General features: G+C 41.2%; 1 protein-coding gene across 1 annotated transcript in view; it reads right to left on the bottom strand.

Moving 5' to 3' along the window:
• PARM1 (prostate androgen-regulated mucin-like protein 1) overlaps positions 1 to 23,587 on the bottom strand; it is a 113,114-nt gene that overhangs the window by 16,357 nt on the left and 73,170 nt on the right. The window contains exon 2 of the mRNA XM_021669668.2: positions 18,843 to 19,568. Coding sequence (XP_021525343.2) covers positions 18,843 to 19,568 — 726 coding nt within the window. The remainder of the gene's footprint in view (positions 1 to 18,842; positions 19,569 to 23,587) is intronic.

Raw genomic sequence — 23,587 nt, 5'->3', positions numbered from 1 at the left:
GTCTTTTCTTTGCAAGAGGAAAAAGCTACTTCAGATCATTTTGCATGACATTCACAGCTAGAATAAAACCCAGGGTCTTAACTCTGTTACCAAAACACTCTTTATGCAGGTGAGGTTGGGTAAATGATCAATATTTATCAAGACTTTTTGGTGGCCTGGAATTCAGAGAGCAGTACTTAGTCATATTTTGATTATCTTTTTAAGAATGGCATCAATCTGTTGTTGCTGCTGCTGCTGTTCTCAAGGGTAGTGGGTTTCACATTTCTTGATGTCCTACTTTCTTCTTTCATGGGCTCTGCCTTATGTTTTTACTAGTTGTGAAATATTGGGAGACTTAAAATATTTTATTCAAGGGTCACTACAAAGTAATTTGGTTGGGTTTTTCATAAAAATATTGGTAGTATCCATTTCAAAAGAGTCACCTTGGTAGGAGATGCCCTAATTTTAATGGGGCAATCAAGTCAAAGTATTTAAAAAAAAAAAACTCTGTGGGAAATATGTTCAGTTTTCATTCATTTAGTAAACTTGGTTTTACAGAGAATAAAGTCAAGTTTGATATATATAAATAAGGTTAAGTCTGATGGGTAACACTATTTTTTGTTTGTAGAAATATCCTGGTGCAATATAAAGTAACATGAATGTTTTATTCTGTAGTTTAAAATCTGGTTCCAAAAGCAACTATCAATATGCGGTTTAAAAAAACTCTTTGAGCATGTACACTTGTAAGAATAACCATACCTCCTCCAAATACTACTTTGAAGCACAACATACTTTTTGTGTGAGTTTTGCACTAATAATGAATATACTTTAGTTTTATTTCACCTTAAAAATGGCAAGAATCAATTGGACTCTTGTCCCCTAATACTTCAAGTGATGTTTTGGCACTAAAGCTGGTGTTACGGACCCCATTTACTCTTTTAGGCCACTGGGAAATTATTTACTAGTATTTCGACAAATGAATGGCCCCTTTTAAACACACTGCAAAGAGCACAAGAGATTTGGAGTCTGAATATGTGGATTCAACTGTGGTTCAACCATTAGTAGCTGTGCAACTATGCACTATTTATTTAACCCTGATGACTCTTATACTGCTTACCTGCTGAGACAGAGGAATAAGAGTGTTCCACCCATCTTGCATTATTTTGAGAGGATTAAATGAGATGTCGGGTACACCAATCTAAAGCACTACGCAAATATATGATCCTAGATCAATTCTCATCTCTTGTGTACTAGGTCTCAAAAATGATGAATCTTCCCAACAATTGTGGAGATTTATCACTGTAGATTATTTCAGTATCTCTTCTTTTATTTATTATTTTTTGTCTGCTGGTATGAATAGCTTTTGTTGCTGTTCGTTTTATTAGCCTTTCCACCAAAATAATTAGAGCACAGTTAAGAAGCAAATCAGTTTACTTGTTAATTCTTTAGTAACTTCTCAGAAGTTTTGGATGAAAGAACACTACATCAGACATCCATGCTCCTGCTGGTTATAATTTCTAAAAGAGAGTAAAAAAAAATCATAAATCATTGCTAACATTAAGACTAAGACCAGAGCTTGTCGTGTCTATGAAGACTGCTCATATTCAACCATTTCAGAGCTTACACGCTTCTGAACACTCACACATCCATTTCTTTGCTCCTGGAATCATTTTAAGCCAGATTAATATAACTATCAGAATAATTCTCTCTTTTTACTACTGTAAAGACAGAATTATGTCATTGAATGTTCAAATGTGCAGACTGGGTCAAGCAGAGAAAGTCCAAGGTCAGTTTCCCTTATGGAAAACCTTCACTCCTACTTTGAAAGGCTCCTCTGGGCTTCTTGACCTCTAAACTGTGTTGAAATTAGAACAATTCAAAGTTCTCTGAAGCCTCATAATAGCTCTTTTAAAAGCTTATGAAAGGAGGGTTATAACCGCAAGGTAAGGTGATGGGAGTATTTTAAGATTCAAAAAGATATAGTCATTGCAATTAGGAGCACTTTAAAAAACTGACCTTTTAATTTCTCTTTTTAAGAAATGGAAGAAAAGAAGGAATATTGCTGATTTTTCTGCAAGACTCTTCTTTCTTGCTCCAGGGATAGTTTTATATAGGAAATCACAGTTTTGATCTTTTCCAGATTATTCTCTAACTTTAAGCAGTTGGGTCCTCAACTTTGTGATTTATTGATTTTATTTATATACCACCTGTTTCTAAAGATAAATCAGGAACGTCCCCAACTAAAGTGCATTCTTTTTTTTTTTTTTTTTAGATTCTAAGTGATAGAGTGACCACTTCTCCTCCATGTGATGGGTGGCTGTCTACCTTCAAGTGTACCCCCAATCTTCAAAAGGAGCTCTTCCATGCCACCCTTCCATGTCCACAGAAGACAGTCTGTATGACCAAAGCTGGAATTAACAAGTTATTTTCCACCTGATGGACCCTTGAGGGCAGCTGGACAAAGGTGCACTTCTGAGAGTTCGTACAGCCCAATATATGGCCAAATGGTAAAAGATAAAATAGTACTTAAATATTTGAACCATGTTATTTACTATTCTGCTACCCACTGGCTCTTCTCAGTAGATGCCAGCCATGGGAAGAAGAGTCCTCCAAAAGCAGAAAACCTTTATCTGGGCCTGAGGCTAGGAGATCTTGTGTCCTGAGCTTGTTGTTACCTCCACATCAGGCTGCTTTCAGCTGGTGGCCTCAGCCCTGGGAACTTCCACACCTGAGGGCATCATAGTCTGAGAAGATGAAGGGGTTGCTGAGCCCATGTTAGCACAACTTTACAAGGTGACTGAAAAAGCTTTATTTCCTCCTTGTGAAAACAAATGCCATTTCCTCCTGAGTTCTGTTTAAATGAAACTGGAATTCCTCTCCTCCTCCTCTGACATTTTTCAATATGGGGTAGGGAGAGGAAAAATGAGGAAGGTGTGGCTGGGGGCAGGGAAGGCTCTGCCCTGTGAGGAAGGTGCGGGACACTGACTGGCAGTGCACTGGGAGCAGAGAGATGGGGAAGGTGGCTGGCATTTCATTTCTTCCTTATTGGGATTTGTGAGTTACAGACTGGGTGTGACTCATGTTATAAAGCCCTGGAATGGGCAGAAATTAAGAACTGGAGGAAACGTATCTATATATTTTATAATCCAAGTTACAAGAATTTTCCACTGTGCTAGCACATTCCACTCTACCAACTTGTTCTGGGCTGTTGAAGACCTGTGAGCCAAAGCCTCTGAATTTTGGGCCTCCCTGAAGTCTGGAATTTCTCAGGGTGGCATTTTCCACTTTTTTAATGGCCCAGAATCGAATAATTGGGCTAACGAATAACCATAGCTACCATTTGCAGGTGATTACTTTGGGCCAAGACTGCCCAAAACTGTACAGCTATCATCTTATTTAATTCTCTTTACAAGGTGGACAGGATTATTCCATTTTATAGATGAGGAAGTGAAGGCTCAGAGAGATTAAGGTTTTACATGTGGTAAATGATTGAACTAGCATTTGAACCCAGTACTATTTCATCCAGGTTTTACATTTTTAATCATTAACTTTTCTCAGCTTAGCTAGCTCCTACTCTTCTTTCATTACCTAACTAAATGTCAACCCTTCTGAGCCATTTTCCCTGACACCTCCGAGTAAATTACAGTGTTGTGTGTTGTCAGATCTCAGCGTCAACTTCTTTGAAGCATTCTGTGTTATGTTTATGTGCTTCCCTAGGTCAATTGTATTCATGGCCATCTTGCCTCTCTTCCCATTTCTTTGTGCACTCTTTGCTTAAGACACCATCTTTGGCCCACAATGGGTATTTAACTCATGTATTTTCATGTTGAATAAACAAATTTAATACTAGCTTAAAAAGATTACCCCAAGTTTTTTTACCCTAATCGCTGTGCTAAGAAAGTTTCCACACAGCAGACTCACCACCTATTCACCCTGGAATCACCTGCTCCAGTTTTTACCTGAGTACGAACGCCTGTGACTACATCTATAGTCCCACTTATCCAGCCTCCTGGCCTTCTCACTGTGCACTTGCAAGTCCCCATCAGTAACCAAGGTTAATTGGAGGAGAGTTCATTTAGGAATGTATTAGTCTGTCATACTACTAATAAAGACATACCCAAGACTGGGTAATTTATAAAGAAAAAGAGGTTTAATGGACTCACAGTTCCACATGGCTGGGGAGGCCTCACAATAATGGTGGAAGGTGAAAGGCACATCTTACATGGCAGCAGTCAAGAGAGCATGGGCAGGTAACTCCCTGTTATAAAACCATCAGATCTTCACTATCACAAGAACAGCACAGGAAAAACTCGTCCTTGTGATTCAATTACTTCCCACTGGCTTCCTCCCATGAAGCATGGGGATTGTTTTAATTCAAGGTGAGATTTGGGTGGGGACACACAGCCAAACCATATTAAGGAATATCTGCCTAGAGTCAGATAGCATCCTTGAAGCAGCCCAGAGTAAACTTTTGGTTAGCCCAGTTGGCCACTACTCCATTCCCCTACAACCCTGAGGAAGAAGGCTGCCCCCCTTTCCCTACTTTGGCTCTGTTCTGTACCCTGAGGCAGTCCTGGAATCAACTGTGGCATCATTTAAGTCTCTCTCCCCACACTCACACATCCCCATGGGCCCTCACGCCACATACATGGGCGCCTTTTCTTTATCACACACTCATTAGGGGTTCTGTTCATGTGCCTCCTGCCTCTCACTTGACCAAAAGGGTCCTTCTATCTGCCTGGGCTTAGCAATATTCTCAAACATCAAATGTTCCTCTAGGGACTCTTCTCATTGAGGGTTTTTCTTTTTATTTTACTTTAAACATGAAATAAACATTTTATTTGAATCCTTGGAAGAAATATGAATACTTGCTAATTGTATCCAAAATGTAAATATTAGGACATGATGGGATGAACCCAAACAACCTCTGAAGAAAGAACTTTGCTGGGCTCTTTAAGGAAGTCGTTGTTGCACTGAGAGAGCTGGGGGTGGAGGAGGTGATGGTGGAAAGTTTCCAGGAGTGAAAAAGAGGTGAGTGTCTCACTACTCTCCACAGATAACTCCTGAACTACATTCTCCTTGAAAATTCACCAGTCAGCTTATTTGGAAGGTGCATGTAAATACTTGACCAAGTTCCTGAGTATGTGTGCAGGCCTCTGATCTATTTTGAGAAGAGTCTTTAAAAAACCTCTTGACTGCTTTTCAATATTCTTGCTCTTTTCTTTCCACTTCCTGGTCCAGAGATTAGGTAAGAATTGGAGAAGAGGAGCAGGTGGCCACTTCAGAGCGTGCAGTGGCTCCTTCAGTCAAGGTCACCAAGAGGAAAGGAACATTTTGTCTCAGAGGAATTCTTTCTCTTTAAAAGCATGCATCTGCGGATGTGCTGGAGGAGGGAAGTGGGCGACTGGCGAGGGCTTGACAGTTAGAACTCTGTGTGTGCTGAATCTCTATTTATTATGCTAGGCTCTTCATCTTTACAGCAAGAGTATCAGATCATGTCTCCTTCCTCCAAAGAACAACAGTGATAGCAAGAGGAATAAACAACAGCAAAAATAATAGCAACTAACATTTTCCTGTTACTTACTCTGTGCCAGGGACTGTTCTATGAACTTCACTTATTTCAGTTCATTTAATCCTCATGAGAACTCCATAAAGTATTCTTATCTCCATTTTACAGATAGGGAAATGGAGTCACAGAGATGCTAAGAACCCAAAGCCACAGCACTAATAAGTAGAAGAACTGGGATACAAGCACAGGTTCCAGAGTCCATGTGTTACCCACTATGCTCTCCTGCCACCCTGGGCTCTAGTACTAAATCCTTGACTGTTTTTAAATAAAACCTATGGCTCTGGTACATCCTCTGTCTGCTTTCTGTTAGCTGTCCAGGAATCAGGGCCTAACTCAGGCTGTGTGATAGCTTGGGTTCTCTTGTACATACTGGTGAAGGAAGATCGAAGTTCAATAATTCAAATTAATTGGGAAGAGGGCTAGTTAGAATCAGACAACAGTTATAGAACAGCAACCTTAGATAGTTCAGGTCATTGGTTTCTAGTGTGTGTTGTGGTGCAAAATAACTGCTCAGAATGCTGCCAAATGCTATTGATTTCAGTGTGTTAAATAACCCAGGGTACATGGTAACTGCAGTTTGCTTCTGGGGGGGTGGGAGTGGGAGTGGGGTTAGGCTGTGAGATGAAGGAGAGAAAGTAAAAAAAGAAAACTTAGTTCTCAGATACTGCAACCTAGGCAGATCATAATTTTACCATTATTGAGAGTCTCTTTGTCTTCTGGCCTTGTCTGCTTGGATTTCACACCCATTCTTTCCATTCTACCCCATGCCAGGGGAAGCACATCTTGTCTCCTCCCTCTTACCCCAAATCTACCCGACAAGCCTCTTCTGAATGAACTCCGTGGGCTTACCTTAAGCCAGGACAGTGTGGGGTGTAGGGACTCAACAGGCCAGGGCCCTGAGGTTTCGCATGGCAGAGACAAGTGTCAGACCCTGGGAACCACACTGGGGTGTGCAGGATTGGATGGATAGACAGGCAGGGAGGTAAGAGGTGAGGAGTGCCAGCCTCTGTATTTCTGTGTGTAACTGAGGTGGGTGGGCCTCTAGAGTCTGGAGCAGTCTTGGGAAGAGGTGGGAATGAAGCTGTTCTCTGATGGATGAGCAGGACTTGGACAGACAGCAATGGAGGATAGAGGTGAGAACCACCTTGGAGGAGAGCAGACACCCAACATTTATGGGCTTGAAGGGTTGGCACCGGGCTTGAACACAGAGCACCTTGACTGATGTTCTTATCTATAAAATGGGCTAATCCCTGTCCTTTCCACTTCATAGGGCTATGGGGAGGATTGAGATGAAATGCTTTGTAAATCAGCATGAACAAAGGTGACTGTTGAGATCTTTGTAGCAGCCAGTGCCTTTACTTTGTGGACTAGAAGACTCAAATTGTATCCAAAATGTAAATATTAGGACAGGATGGGATGAACCCAAACATCCTGCAGGACTGACCAAGTGACAAAACAAGGACCACAGGCTATATAAGAGGGTGTAATGGAAAATAATAGAGATCATATAAATGGTTAAATACTCAGGACCAAATCATAAGAACTCTGAAAGCCAGAGATCATGGTGTTTGGGCTTGATAGTTTGGGGCACAGGGACCATGGAAGTGCTTTGGGAAGAAGGATGCACCTTTCATGCAAAAACCTTCTCAAGTCCAACCTTCTCTTGGAACTCATCCCCGATGACAGTCACTATCTTGAGTCCTCTTTTTCTAGACATTTGCTCTTTTATTTTGTATGGCACAATTTAGTAAATTTATTTTAGTATATAACTGATACTGCCATATGTAGCTGTGGGTGGTTATGCATATTATACATACAAGATTTAGATGTATGAAATACACTATAATACCGATAGTTTTATGAGAACACATTCTGTCTACTCTCTAGACTGAAAGTCTCTTAAAGCCAGGTATGTATACCACATTATACTTCATTATTTGTCTAGGCCAAAGGTAAGTGATTCACAGAATAACTGATTTCTTCTAAAGTATAGCTATTAAAAGAAACACTGAACTTTATTAGTAGTTATGAGGCAAAAAGAAAGCATCTTTATAAGGAAAATAGCTTGCATGAAAGTATTCTACAGAAGTATTCTTATTAACACAACCTAAGCTTGTCTTTGTAAAATAAATATTAGTCCTTTTCCCCATTACTCCTCTCTCGAAATCTCTAAATCATTAAGTTACTAGCCATTTGCTTACACAGAGTAGCAGAGGTAAACTTTATCAAAATTAGCCAAGCATTATCATAGCTGGAATGTTTAACCTCATGTTATATTCTTATCTAAAAAGTACTTAGTGGGCAGAATTGGGATTCGAACTATGGGGCAGGATCCCCACATCTCTATGATGCCACTTCATGGAATCAGAAGACCTGGCTTAGAGAACGGCTTCACTTTTATCTAAAAGGATGTTACCTACCTAAAGCTTGTAGTTAAAAATGTATGCTAGAAATATTAATCTTGGTTGAGATAATGAAATACTTGCACAAGCCCAGTGCTTGTTTCCTCTCCCTTCACTTTTCTCGCATGGGGGCACTCAGCTGTACTTTAAAGACCTGGGGAGCACAAGTTTGCAATTAATGCAACCCAGCCACACATGTTGGCACAGTTCTTGGTTACCATGGTTTTAAAGTTTCTCCATTTCACTTAGAATTAAAATCTTTTCCCACATGAATGCAGCCTCTTTTCCACTTGGAATTTATTTTAACTACGTGTTTAGGTTGTTCAATCTCAGCTTCCTTTTGACACCTGTGATGTGAACTATACTGGTTTTCTAAGAATAATGAAAGATATTCTTCATTGACTTTTCTCATAGCAAAGCGGCATCTTCCATCGTAGAACAACTGATTAACACGCAGCAACTCCAGCTCAGTGTTTGGGATCAATCCCCTCATTCAGTTGGCCTAATGGTGCTCCCCAGATCAAAAGGAGTGTGCTGGGAATGAGGAACATCAGAGGCCAGGCTGGGAAATCTCGTCTCCTAAGTCATCTCTGTGAATGACGCTTAGAGGGGTGAATGTGGACTGCAAAAGCAGGCCACTGTCTTGCTCAGGAGGTGCCAGCATCTCCATGAACAGTGAGAGAGAAGGGCTTTTTTGTTGTTGATGTTGTCGTTACCCTCTCATCTATCTCTTTAGTATTTCAATGATGAAAATGAGGCATGACCATGGATAAAATAATACTAAAGGGGCTGGGAGCAGTGGCTCATGCCTGTAATCCCAACACTTTGGGAGGCTGAGGCAGGTGGATCACCTGAGGTCAGGAGTTTGAGACCAGCCTGGCCAACATGGTGAAACCCTGTCTGTACTAAAAATACAGTAATTAGCTGGGCATGGTGGCAGGTGCCTGTGAGTCCAGCTATTCAAGAGGCTGAGGCAGGAGAATCACTTGAACTCGGGAGGCGGAGTTTGCAGTCAGCCAAGATCCTGCCATTGCACTCCAGCCTGGGTGACGAGAGCAAAACTCAGTCTCAAAAAAACAAGCAAAAAAACCCCAACAACAACAACAACAAAAAACAACTAAAGGGAAAAATAAACGAGAAAAGTTGGCATATGTCCTTCACCAGGCAGTGAGCAGTTTATCTTTTTTTAATCACAGAATATGGGCAGGGAACAGAGAGTCATAGTTTCAGGTTACCTATCCTGACACCTTGGCCAAGGCAGTGACATCAGTGTAATCACTATAGTCCCAAGGACTCAGGGATCTCCTAGGAACCACTAGCTAAATTTAGCTTTGCCCCATGTCATTAATCAGCAAGGCCATGCAGGAACCTGCTTTTGAATACTGTATCTACCAAGTGTTAATTTCTCTCACAAAGTGTTGGAGTTAAAAACATTGGAAAGAAAATTAATTTCCAAACTTGGATGCAAGTCAAGGGAAGAGTACAACTTCTAGGTCTCAACTGTCCATCCTTGGGGGCAGATGGGACCCAGGCTAAATCCTGCAGTTCAGCTTTTGTTTCCCCCAACACCCCAAGACTGCTTTTCTCCCAGCTAGAAATCTTCAGTTGTTTTGGACTCTTTAACACTTTGAATTTTCCAAGTTTTCTGAAACTGTTATTGTTTCAGATGTGAGCATAGCTATTTTTCTCCTTCACACTTTTTGGATTATGCTTTTCTGTATTGTGCTGTAGGCAGGCACTTAAGTGAACCTTTATTACCTAATATTTACAGTAATAATCCCTTTTGGAATCGTAAAGTGTTTTTACAAACATTCTAATTCTTCAAGTTAGAAAATCAAAGTCTAGAAGAGTCAAAACTCTTGCTGGTTGGTATCCACGCTGAGAATTAAAGACCCAACTGTAATAATAATAGCTAACATTTATGTGGTGCTAACTATGTAAGAAACTTTATATGCTTGTCTCATTTAACCCTAATAAGAATCCTGTAAAACAGGTACAGTACTATAATTACCTTCATCATATAGATGAGGAAAATGGAACACCTGTGATAAATAAACTTGCTCAATTCTCCCATTTAGCAAATAGCACTGTTGAGATTTGAACCAGGCAGTCTGATGCCAAAGCTTGTGCTGTTACTAACATTCTTGCCTTCCTAGAGCCTGTCTTTGAAATGGCTCCATGATTTCTTCACATGGAAATATGGCAAAGTGTTTTTGATGGCCCAGTTCCATGGGCCTACTGAGATTTTATAATTTTAACATAAATTTGCTTTCATCTTTGAGCCTCTGGTCTACCCCTTGAAGGCCATGAGTCTAACAATAAAAGCATTAAACTGTTAAATAAAATATCATCTCTTTTTGGCCAATATTTTTCTCTCCTAGGACCTGAGGGGGAAGATAGCGTGCTGAGGGCAATATTAATTTAACATCCATTATATGCTCTCCTAATGCAATATTCCTGACTTGACTCTCTGAAATGAGATTTTTAGAACCTTTTCTGATAAAGATGATGGAAGGGTGTTGATCCATTCTCATTTCCCTGCCAAATTATTTTGTAACTAAAAAGACATGCTTTTCCGAATTGGAATATTAGAGTAAAGGTTCAGTCGGGATATGGAATCAAGCATATCCATACCCTGGCATATTAATGATATCAGCTGTGTTTATAAGTTAAATCCCACTTTCTCAGTGAAGCATTTCCACAGCCACTTTCATCATATGCGATTTGTGAAAGCATTTTAAACAGAAAAAGAAGATTGCTCCATAAAGACAAAAACTCTCCAAATGTAATAAAAGGTGACAATGGGACAATTAAAATATGTGATACAGTTATATTGCTACTACATGGCAACCTAAATAGATAGTAAATAGCTGAATTTATTACCTTGACATATATATCTCAAAAGATACTTTGGAAATATTTAAAAACTATATTAAGATTTAGGTAGTAAAAGTGAGCTAAAGGAGAAATACAAGAAGTAGAAACAGTAATTCAGAATAATTTTTACTTAAAATAAAATCTGACAGTTGGAGCCTGTTAGGGGAGTTTACCTGGCTTTAGCAAACTTTGAGATTTAAACTAAGTTTAAAGAATAGGCAAACAACAAGCACATGAAAAAGTGCTCAACACCACTAATCATTAGAGAAATGCAAATCACACAATGAGATACCATCTCATACCAGTCAGAATGGCTATTATTAAAGAGTTAAAGATAGACGCTGGCAAGGTTGCAGAGAAAAGAGAATGTTTATACACTGCTAGTGGGAATTCAAATTAGTTTATCCACCATGGAAAGCAGTTTGGAGATTTCTCAAAGAGCTTGAAACAGAATTACCATTTGACCCAGTAATCTCATTATTGAGTATATACCCAAAGGAATATAAATAGTTCTACCATGAAAACACCTGCACATGTATATTCATCACAGCACTATTCACAATAGCAAAGACATGGAATCAACCTAAATGCCCATCAATGGTGGATTAGACAAAGAAAATGTGGTATACGTACACCATGGCATACTATTCCGCCATGAAAAGAATGAAATGCCGTCCTTTGTGGCAGCCTGGATGGAGCTGGAGGCCATTAGCCTAAGCAAATTAATGCAGGAAAAGAAAACAAAACACTGCATGTTCTGACTTAGGAATGGAAGGTAAAACTTGAGTATACATAGACACAAAGAAAAACAACAGACACAGGGACCTACTTGAGGTTGAAGGGTGAGGACAAAAAAACTAACTATCGGGTACTATGCTTATTACCTCAGTAACAAAATAATCTGTATGACAAACCTGCATGACACACAATTTACCCATGTAACAGACCTGCACATGTACCCTCCAAACCTGCAATAAAAGTTGGAAAGAAGAAAAAGAAAAAAGAATTTGGCTCAAAAGAAAAAAATGTGAGTTAGAGTTTATAACAACCCATAGCAATGGCAGCCCTGGAGTCCATGAAAAGCCAAAGAAGGGAGTCAGAACGGTGAGAAGAGAGGTGGGGTGGGCAGCAGAAAGTCCTTTAGACGTCCACCCTGCTTAAAGGCATCTGAGGGGATGTCTCTGCAGGCACAGTGAGGATGTTCAATTTTTCTTCATTCTCATTTCAAAGCTCAGGATTAATGAGGCCAATACAATATGCGAATTTATCTAAAGTTTGATATTGTCACCAAAAATCATTGATTCATTCATTGCACATTTATTGAACACCTACACTGAGCCAGACACTGTTAGGTGCTGGGAATATATTTGAGAGCCAAAATAGACAAGGACCCACCCTCAGGTACTTTATAAAAGCAGCGAAGGCAGTGAACAAAGAGCCACACAGAAAAATTGATAATCACATGCTCTGAAGAAGAGATGCAATTGACTTGTGACACTTTGTGACTGGGAGGCCGACACTGGACAGGGGGCCCCATAAGAGACCTTGTGACCAGATGATGCTTGAGCTGAGACCTGAGGAATGAGCTGGAATTAACCAGGTGAAATGATGGGTTGTGAGAAAGTCCCAGGTAGCGTCTGAATGAGTTAAAGCCTTAAGTCAAGAGGGAGACACAGGAGTTCATGGAACTCAGAGACAGCCAGTGTGGGTGGTACAAAGAGTGAGGGGAGGGGTGTGGGATGACACTGGGGTGACAAGTGGGGCCCACGTAAGGTGCAGGTGTGTGGACTTTACCTTAAAAGCAGTGGAGTGCCCCTAGGGGCTGATATGGTGGTGGTACTAAGGTTATGTGAGTCTTGATCAGATTTGTGTTTCATTGTTGCTCTGGCTGCTATGTGGACAACAGGGAGTAGGGAGGAGGGGTGCAGGGGAGGAAATGAGGGGCAGTTGGGAGGCTATTGCAGAGGGATTATGGGAACTCTGAGTTAAGAAAGAAGAGAAGTAGATGCATTTGAGAGCTACCAAGAGTTCAAAATCAATAGTACTCAGTTACAGAACAGAGCTAGGGAGTGGGAGAGAGAGAACTGAAAAGATGGTGGTGGCACTCACCGTAAGAGGACCAGGCCTGGGCATGTACAATGATCTAATATTTGTAAAGCTGAGCCTAAAGTGCCATGCTTGTTAGGATTATTGCTTTCTGATACATTCTGGGCATTCCAAAAGAATCTGACCAGGAAATGTTTACCATTCTTTAACAAGGTCTTCTCACACCTGTGGTTTTTTTTTTTAAATTAAATAATTGTTTTCCCCTTAAACCTATTTTTAATATGTCATTTAAAGATGATGGTCATTAACTTACTACAATATACATTTTTTTCACTTCTGAAATTTTCTAGGTGTACTTTTAAAATTATTGTTTCATCTTTTGTACAAGCGAATTCTTTTTTCAAATATAAGGTTTATGGGTGTCTCACAGAGCTGAAAGTCCCTTGCAGATATGGACATAGAGATGCCTAGATTTCTGTGCCTCCTTAGTGCCCTTTATTTAAAGGTTGTTATTGGCATAGTTCATATTGAATAAATACTAGGGTTCGGATCAGCAATTTAAAGTTAAATGGACTTTACTAATCTTCACGGTTGTGTGAGCTTCTCTTTATAATGAAAAGAATAGGATAGTGTAAGACCAGCAGACATGTGGATTTTACAGACAAAAGAGAATATCCACTTTGCAACAAGCATACTGACTATAATTTTAAAGTTTGCATGTGCAAGAACTGATGATTTTTGAATATCACTTGTTTTGCGATGTTAGTTAATCCCTCAAGCATGTACTGAGCACCAAATTGTTCACAGTACCATTCAGTTTTGTTCAGGGAGTCAAAAACACACTGTAGTCATAGTTTTCATCCTTGAAGAGCTCTGATTTAATAAAACAAAATAACCCAAATTTAACACATCACATCTTTCTCTCTTCCTTTAAAAGCCAAACAAAAGCTAAAAAATAAAAATCAATCAAAACTCTTCTTCTGCAGAGCCAATTTCAGATGGCTGCTATGACCATCTGCTTCTCCTCCCACTGGGCAGCTCCACCCCTGGGACCCAGTTGGCAACATCTGGCAACTAGCCCATCTAGCTCATTTCTATGGTAACGCTGAAGCGTATCAGTTCTCCCCCGACGCTGTGTTTCTACTAATTCAGGTAGGATGGGGATTGTGAAAGGAACATTTGGCTTAGGGTTAGTCAGGAGAACTGGATTTGAATCCTGGTCTGGTCACTCAAGTGACAACTGCCATGTGTTGGGCTCTGTTCTAGGGATTGGGGGCATAGCCCACATCTTCCTCTTGGCAAACAAGGTCCTCACTTTCATGGTGGCATGAAAACAGATACTGACTCTGTCTAGTAGCAGAAAACAGACACTAACTTATCACATAAATCAGATGATGTCAGAAAATGGTTAAGTGATAAAAAGAAAAATAAAGTAGGGAAAGGGATCAGTAGTGATGGGGGTTACTATTTCAGATGGAGGAGTGGGTAAAGGCTTTGCTGAGGAGGTGACAGGTAAACAGAATCCTGACTGATGAAAAGGAGGGAGGCATTAAAGATGTGGAGGGAGAATGTTTTAGGCAGGGGGGACGGTAAGTGTAAAAGCCCTGAGACAGGAGTGTTTTTCGGTATGTTCAAGAAGCAGTAAGAGCGCCAGTGTGTCTGAGGGTGACAGTGGAAAAGGTGAGGGTAAAGGCCCTGTGGTTCAGATCCTGCTGAGCTTTGTAGGCGTGGTAGAGACTTTGGCTTTTACTCTGATTCAGAGCGGGGAGTGACTGGAATGTGAGCGCGAATGAACAGCAGAGTCTGTTCCAAGTTTTGAAAAGATCTGCCTGACAAGGCTGCGGTGAGTAGTGAGGTCAGTTGCAGAAATATTGAAGTGACACACGTGAAAGATGACAGAGGGGTGAGAGGTGATCAGCCCAGATCTCATGGACTATAGAGTAAGTGAGAAAGAAAGGAGTCCAGGATTGCTTCAAGGGTTTTGGCCTGAAGAATTGAAAGAAGACAGGAAATGATCAAGGAGCACAGGCTGAGAGTTGAGGAAATCAGTAATCCACCTTAGACCTATTAAGTGTGAGATGCCTATGAGCCATCCAGTGGAGATGATGAGTTGGCTGACAGCTGGCTATACATGTCTATAGTTCAATGAAGCAAAACAGGAGGAGAATGTTACATCTCCATGTTATCAGCATACAGATGACGCTGAAAGTCATGAGACGTCCACTCAGGAGTGAGAGTGGAGAGATCAGGGAGAGAGGAGGGCAGACAAGGCCTGGGGCACTTGACCTGGACAGTGAAGGAAAATGAGGAAGTGAAGCGAGGAAGCAGAGACAGAAGGTAGTGAAGAAGCACATCCTGAATGTTGAGCAGAGACAGTGCTTTAACGGTGAGGGCAGTGATCATCTGAGTCAGAGGCTGCTGGCAGGTCAGGTCAAACCAGGTCTCAGCACCAGAGCATACAAGAGCAGGGAGGCAGAATGGAGGAAGGGCTGAAAAACTACCAATCGGGTACTGTGTCACTACCTGGGTGATGGGATCAATTGCACCCCAAACCTCAGCGTTACACGATATACCCACGTAACAAACCTGCACATGTACCCACTGATCTAAAATAAAAGTTGAAATGATAAAGAGAAAAAAAGGTCTAAGAATTTACCATTAGACATGGCACTGTGGAGGGCACTGGATTGTTCAAGAGCAGTTTAAGTGCTTACAGTTTCTGGGTAGATTCTGAATGCAAGTGCGTCCAGCATTAATTACTATGCTCTTGGTTTCTTGCCTTTGTAAATGAGCACCTGAAACTCCCTTTGCCCAAATCCCCTTCATCTCTCTTTTGGCCCAAATTTCCTTTATTTCCTGCAACTCAGCTCCCTGGTCTCTCTATCACGGAGCCCTTCTTTAACATCTCTAGTCAAATTTAACTCCCATAATGTTCACCTTGTTTCAGAATTATTCATTGGTGACTATGTTTAGATATTTGTTGAGTGGATGAATCCTTGGATTAATAGAAACATGCTACGTGAACCCACATAGAATAAAGACAAAATGCTATGCAAAATGTGATGTTATTACTGCCACTACTAAAGGCAGCATAAAGAATCTCTAAACAAGAGCATCTCAAAATAGTAACCTGAAGCGCAAACCCACAGAATGCTGCTAGGTCTGCTAGCTAATAAAGGAGCAGTGCAGCAATTCAGAGTGGTGAGAGAAGACTTGACTGTGGCTTAGGGATCTGGGCCCTGGGCGCAGGGCCCAATGCTGTCACTGAGCCGTGTGACCTTGGGTGAGGCACTTCAAACTTCTGGAACACAGTTTCTTCACCTTTGAAGTGAGCAGTTTCTATCACATTGTCCCAAAGATCCTTCTGCTTATCAGGGTCCATTCTCATATCAGAAACTAAGTACTGATGTTAAGAGTTACTTGTCCTATGTCCTTTCTCTCTACTTGAAATATAAAATCTCAAAGGATAGGTCTCATACTTGTTTGCAGGTAGAAGAGGGTCTTCTAAATATTTTTTGATTTAGTAGATCATAAGGATAAATACTCTTTGCTCTGTGAAGTGTGCACTGGTCAGTGAGGTCCCTCTAACCTGCCACGCCTCTCTTCTCTAGTCATTTAGGCATTCTGTTACTTTATCCCATTCTGAGTGTCTCTCTTTTTCCTGTTGAGCTCCTCAATGATATACTGGACCTTTGAAGTAAAAATGTACAATTCTTTGGGACTTCTTCCCTTACTTGCCTTATTTATTCTGAGTTTCTGCTGTGTGCAATATTCCCATGAACTTCAAGGTTTATGAGCCAACTGCCATCAATTTGGGGCCTCTTGACCCTGCTGGCCTAGAGTTGAGGAAATCAAGACATAGAGACTAAAACACAAGCCAAGATATTAGAACAGAACTGTCTTGCATAATCCAACCCATAAAACTAGGGTACTTGTAGGAAGGAGATGTGTCACTTTAGAGATTCATGCATGGTAAGCACAGATTTTGTCCTCAGGAAAATCAAGCTGCTATGTCTAAGGTATCCTGAAGGGGAGAAAAAGTGAAGAGAGGGAAGCCGGTTAAAAATTGAAAAAGTTGTACACACAGGTGGTGGTGAGGGCCTGAACTAGGAAAGAAAAAAGGTGGGGTCACTGTATTTTGATGGTCCCTTTGTTAAAGATGGTTCTTAAGATATCACATGTCTTAAGTCAACTGCCACTCTGCTCCAGGTACCAATGCCAGACATGTTATCTTCATGCTGGGAACCTAGGGTGTAGGGGTTGGGATAGAGCCAGACTGAAGATACACATCCAAGCTCCGTGTTGAAGTGCTGGCCTGGAGGTATAAACAGGATGCTAATTGGATGACGGATTGCACAAAGGAGTCAACAGATTTCCTCCCTTCACCTTGCAGATCCTTCTCCACCCTTCTCCCTGTGGCTTTCTGACCAGCCCTCCAAGAGGCCAACCTGCATGGAACACACCAGCGGGTCCCCTCGTTCTTGGTTTCTGGCTGTATATCAGAGGAGCAGTGAGAGGGAGGGTAGAGTACTCATTCCTTTCACTCTAGGGAGGTTAACCTTGAGATCGTTTTGTCCCTCAGCCAAGAGTCACTGCTCCTGTTGATGTGGTGAACTCTGCTGGGCCTCTCCTTTGGGGTTCTGGTTACTACTCCCTCCTTCCCTCCTAGGTCCGACCTGAAACAGCCCTGTTATCATGATCCCCTGTGGTTCTCCCATTCCCCAGCCAGACCTTTGTCATTAGTTCCTTTATTCCAGTCTAAGTGTCTCTCTTTTTCTTGTTGAGCTCCTAAATGATAAACTGGACCTTTGAAATGAAAGTGTGCAATTCTTTGGGACTTCTTCCCTTACTAAATTGTGAGCTCTTTCATGAGGAATCACATCTTCATTAATCTTAGTTCTATCTCTTCCCACCTCTGCTGTCAAACACAGTTTCCATTAATGGTGGATGTCTATCAATTGTTTGTTAAAAGATGTGATTCTCTTCTTGCTGATGGCCATTCCTTTGACCCCAACTGGCCATGCAGGGTTCTGTCTGGAAATGACCTTCTTAGTCCAAATCTCTCACAGGACCACCCAGGGGAGGGGCTGCAGCTCCATTTTCCCCTCTGACTTCTGGCTGTTCTCATCTCACTCTTTCTCAGCTAAGTGGCCAAATGCTCCCATGAAAGCCTCTTCCTGCCCAATACCCTAAAACTGTACTGTCTTCACATCAATGTCAGATGCAGGTGACCTCAGAAAGAACACGCAATTTCTCTCGACCATAATTTCCAAGATTACAAAACCAAGATAAAAATAATACTAACTTCATAGAATTACTGAGAAAATAAAAACAAATGTGACGTCTTATAAAATTTATGGTATTTTCCTTGAAATACATCAGTGACTATAAAAAAATTATCAAGTTTTCTCTACTCCTACTCTATTTTGACTGGTTTCCAAAAGGGAAACACTACTTTAAAACACGAGCAGACTAATAATAACTGACATTTTCTGAGCATTTACTCCCTGCCAGGAACTGTTCTAAGTGCTTTATGTCATTTCAGTTAATCTCCACAAGAACTGTATGCAGTAGAACCTGTTTTATCCCGTTTTACAGATGCGGAAAAATAAAGGCACAGAGAGGTTAAATAACTTGTCCAAGGTCAGGAGCCAGAATTGAAACCTAGGAGGCTTGACCAAAGCCATGCTGTTAATCCCTTTGTTATCTGGTCTCATGCAATTACATTCCCTGTAGCATCATTATGACGTGAAAACCAATCATAAAAGTACAATTGGCCATGGTGACTTGTGGAAGTGAGTAAAAATAAAGTTTGCACTCTTGTGGAAATTCTTGTGAATTATAATTAAACTTAGGTGTTACACTCCAAAATTCAAACTTAAAACTTATTTCATTGTGTTTGGTTCACTGAATTGCATTCTTAACATGTGCATGAAGTAAAGAAAACTAGTGACTGGATAGAGTCTCACCTGAACTTAATGCGTGTTCTACTTCCTGCATGATCACCCTGGGAAAGGTGGTGGTGGTCTCCGCGTCTATGAGCTCACACATCACGTGGCCCGACACAGTTGTTGGGGGTGTTTTCTCCTGGGGCACTGGCTCAGGCGTGGCATGTGAAGTGGGTGTGTGATCAGAGTTGGACTCCTCTGTCGTGGACTCTGGTGCAGTTGGAGCTCCAGTGGGCTGGGAGCTGGTCACAGTGGAGCTGTGGTTGGTAGTGACGGAGGCAGAAAAAACCTCAGGTGGTGAGGTTGATGGGGATGAGGGTGGTGATGAGGCTGTAGCTTGAGGGGAGATGAGTGTGGGAGGCTCAGCAGGGGACTGAGACACTGTAGCCGCCACGCCTGCTTCAGGAGTGCCCAAGCTGTGTTCCTCCGGCGTGGGTGTTAAGTGGACTTCACTGCTTGTTGATGAGAACCCAGGAGGTGAAGGGTCTGTGTTTGTGCCTTCCCAATTCGAACCTGGGCTGGTGATCTCTTCTCTGGACTCTATGGAAATGTTCTTAGGAAGCAGAGATGTCAGGGCTGATGCTGTAACTGGGAGCTCCGAGTTGCTGTGAGTGCTGATGGTTGGGGAGGCAGTGTCTGCATCAGTGTTTTCTGGAGAGCTAGTCCAGATGGTGGTCGGCGGCATAATTTTTGCCGGAAGAGAAACGGGCAAGAGAGCTGATGTAGGCAGACTCTGTACCCTCCATCCTGTGGAAGAGCCAGTACAAAAGTGGTTAATATGTGAAAACACAGTAATATGTGAAATAAAGGCAAGGCTCTTACCCTACAGCTATTTTACAGCATTTTCCCAGGTATTTCTCATTTTGCATTGTGCCCTCCCCAGTTGTGAAGGCAACTTTTAACTTTTAACTTTTTCTTCCTACCAATTGCTCTGCAAGTCTCTGTAGAAACCTGCCCGAAACTCAGTAAGAGCAATTAGTAGGTCAGTTCAAGACTAGCCAATGTATGGTATGAACTAATCTTGTCCCCAACTTGGTTAAAATCATGTCCTCAGAGAGTGAGACCCTCTGGGGGAACTGATTTATGAGAATTTGTCTGGACTGCCAAGCAGCTCCTGTAGGAACACTGGGCTTGTGGACATTGGGAGTGCAGAAGGAGTGGTTGGTGGTGAGTGTGGTCACTGGCAGGAGGGGCTTCAGTCTCGTTCCATCCCACAGCTGAGGAGCTCACTGATTGGATGTTCCCTGTCTTGAGGGCTATCCATTTGCACTTACGCACAGGGATATAAGGGTTATGGGCCTGCTGGCAGGGACAAATAAATATGTGAACACATTTCCTGTGGAGGAAGAAAAAGGGAGAGGTCCCGGAATAAAAACTAGAAAGAGAAATCTGAGGTTTGGAAATATTTTCTGAGACTCGAACCCAATTGTCTGAAATTGTAGCCTTGGGTCCTTACCATCATATCATTTGCCAAATGCACTCCTTCAGATGTAAAATTTAGAGCTAGTTTCCATTCTTCCTTTCTTCCTCCCTGTATTTATGCATTACCATGGGGACATTTGGTTTCATTCACTGACTCATTCAATGATTATTTAATAAAGGGCTTTTATGTGCCAGTACTTTCCTGGACATGGGGTTTATGGTTTCACTTTTTAGGTAAGACATGTCTTGATTGCCTCCCCATATCCCTTTGTCATTCCCTGACTAGTATTTCCCCTAGTCATTTGCATCTTAGTAGATGGCAGACCCATTCACTAAGTTGCTCAGTTAAAAACCAATATGTCACCCTTCATGCATTTCTTTCCTTCACATCCCACATCAAATCCATCAGTGAGTCACGGTGAGTTTACCTTGCAAATATAATCCCTATTCAACCACTTTGCACTCTCTCGCTATTATCTCAACATCCCCTGAGCCATCATAGTCACTAGCCTGGATGGCGGCTTAGTTTGGATGTGCCCTCCAAATCTCAGGTTGAAATGTAAACTGCAGTGTTGGAGGTGGGGACTGGTGGGCGCTGTTTTGGTCATGGGGCTGATCCCTCATGGTTTGGTGCTATCCTCATGGTAGTGAGTGAGTTCTCTCAGGATCTGGCTGTTTGAAAGCATGTGACACCTCCCGCCTACACTTTGTCTTGCTCTCACTCTCACCATGAGATGTGCCTGCTCCCACTTCCCCTTCCACCATGACTAAAGCTCCCTGAGGCCATCATCAGAGTAGATGTTGGTGCTATGCTTGTACAGCCTGCAGAACCATAAGCCAATTAAACCTGTTTTCATCATAAATTACCTTGCCTCAAGTATTCCTTTATAGCAATGTGAAGGATTGCCTGACACAACTGCAGTAGTGTCTTCTGGCCCCCAGGTTTCCTCCCTTTTAGTCTGCTTTCCACTTAGCAGCCAGCATGATCTTTTATAAAAGCAAATCAGCTCTGTCCTTTCACTGATCAAAACCCTTCAAAGGTGTTCTGTTGTACTTAGAACAAAATCCAGAATTGAATTGCTTCTCTATGTCGTCTCATGTTCTCGTCATCACTTTGGTCTCTAATCAAATGTCACCTCTTATCAAAGGAGTCTTCTCAGACAAGTCTAACTAAATCTCTTCTACTCTAGCCCCTTGTCCATTTTTTAAAAAAATACTTTTTGAATTTTTATTATGGTAAAGTATGCATAACACTTTACTATTACAACCACTTTTAAGTGTACAGTTCAGTGGCAGTAAGTAGATGCACATTGTTGTGCAACCATCATTACTTATCTCCAGAACTTTTTCATTTTCCCAAACTCAAACTCTGTGCTTATTAAACAACTCCCATTTCCCCATGGGAATAGTGAAAAAACAACCAACCATTCTATACTCTACTGTGTCTATGAATTGGACTGCTCTAAGTACCTCACATAAGTCGAATCATACAATATTTGTCCTTTTATAACTGGCTTATTTCACTTAGAATAATGACTTTGAGTTTCATCCATGTGATAGCATCTGGCAGAATTTACTTCCTTTTTAGGGCTGGATAATATTCCACTGTATGTATGTATCACATTTTGTTTATCTATTCATCCATGGATAGATACTTGGGCTGTTTCCATCTTTGGGTTACTGTGAAAATTGCTGCCATGAACGTGGGTGCACAAATACCTGTTTTGAGTCCTTGCTGTCAGTTCTTTTGGGCATATTACCAGAAGTGGAATTACTGAATCATATGGTAATTTTTTGCTTAATTTTTTGAGGAAATGCCATACTCTTTGTTCATTTTTGTTTTTCACAATACCACAGTGTTTTCCTGAAATTACATATTTAGTTATTCACTTACTTACTGTCTCTCTCTTATACCAGAAGCTCAGTGAGGGCACAGTGACCTGGTCTTACTCATTGCTGTTTCCCCTGAGCCTAGGACAGCATTAGGTCATAGTAAGTGCTTAATACGGACTTGTGGGAGAAGTGAAGGTAGAGTGGAAAAATGAATTAACCCAAGAACCTTATTCAAGAATACTCCAACATCTCTCCACTCTTTTCCACATGTCACTTTAGTTATGGCCACATCTATCATGGCTTCCTCAGGGAGGGCTGCCTACCTGGTATTATTTGAGGGCAAGATTCTTGCTTAAAGATCAGATTCACTCATTTTCATTCCAACATGACATATGCCTATGACTGATGTCTAGGTAAGTCTTCAACTATTTAACTCTATGTACCCTAAGGATATTTCCTTGACAGCGTCAAATAGGTAAAAGCCAACCATAATCAATATTCAAAAGGAATAGAACATGGCCTAGATGCCAGTTACAGGAAGGGAGAAAAGATCAAAAGGGAAACATTCAGGTACTAAGATAAAATCTGCTTACATTATCATTTGCCACTCAGCAGATTCAGGAGCTGATGGAAGCCTGTGCTATAGAGTTTATTCTGAATTTAACATTTGGATTACCATCAAAATAACTGGCTTTATTTTGTTTAAAAGAAGTTCATCAAGACCATAAACTTCAGGAGAGTTAATTTCCTGATAAAGAAGAGGACAGACCTCCCAACTTAGGTCACGTGCTATTCCATGCTGTTATGGTGGTCTTTTGGCAGCTGTGAACTGTCAACACTTTTTGGATGAATACAGATCAAGAAATCTTTGATATATGGATAAAACAACAGTTGGGACAAATATTATTAAAACATGGGATCTTATCTATGACCTTTGGAGCTTACTGGCTTTGCATCCTGGTAGCTGTCATGGCTAACTGAAGATTCTAAGGACAAAAAAATGAGACCATTTACCATTCATAGGATCATATAATAGGTGATATAATAGATGGGCAGATGGAGGTAGAGAGAGCCTCAGTCTGTTATTCGAGTCAAAGAGTCTTTGGAAGCCTGAGATAAATGAGGAATCAGTCATCTACAAAGAGAACCAACTCATTCATTCATTCATTCATTCAAGCATTTATTGAGCTTTTCCCTCAGAGAGCTCATACTCAACTTCCAGTAATATGATGGATAAGTGCTATATAAAAGTAAAACCAAGTTGTAATGAGAACCTTGAGGAAAGATTAATAAATTCTGTACTGATACCACGGAATGTAAAAATATACAAATGTCATTTTCGAATGACATTTAGAAAAGTCATATAAGAGATGACATTTGAATTGCTCCTGAAAGAATAAGAATGCACAAGATGCCACTTAAGATATTTGATGTTCAGAGTGACACTTGCATTGTCATTTCCAGCGGAGCTAAAAGCTATACCATGGAAATCATTATAGTGCTGAAAATGA

The sequence above is a fragment of the Aotus nancymaae genome, unplaced genomic scaffold, assembly GCF_030222135.1.
Source record: "Aotus nancymaae isolate 86718 unplaced genomic scaffold, 86718_ANA_hifiasm-v0.15.2.pri h1tg000006l, whole genome shotgun sequence".
NCBI lineage: Eukaryota > Metazoa > Chordata > Mammalia > Primates > Aotidae > Aotus > Aotus nancymaae.
The sequence above is the reverse complement of the archived record's forward strand: the minus strand, read 5'-3'. Positions and strand labels throughout refer to the sequence as shown.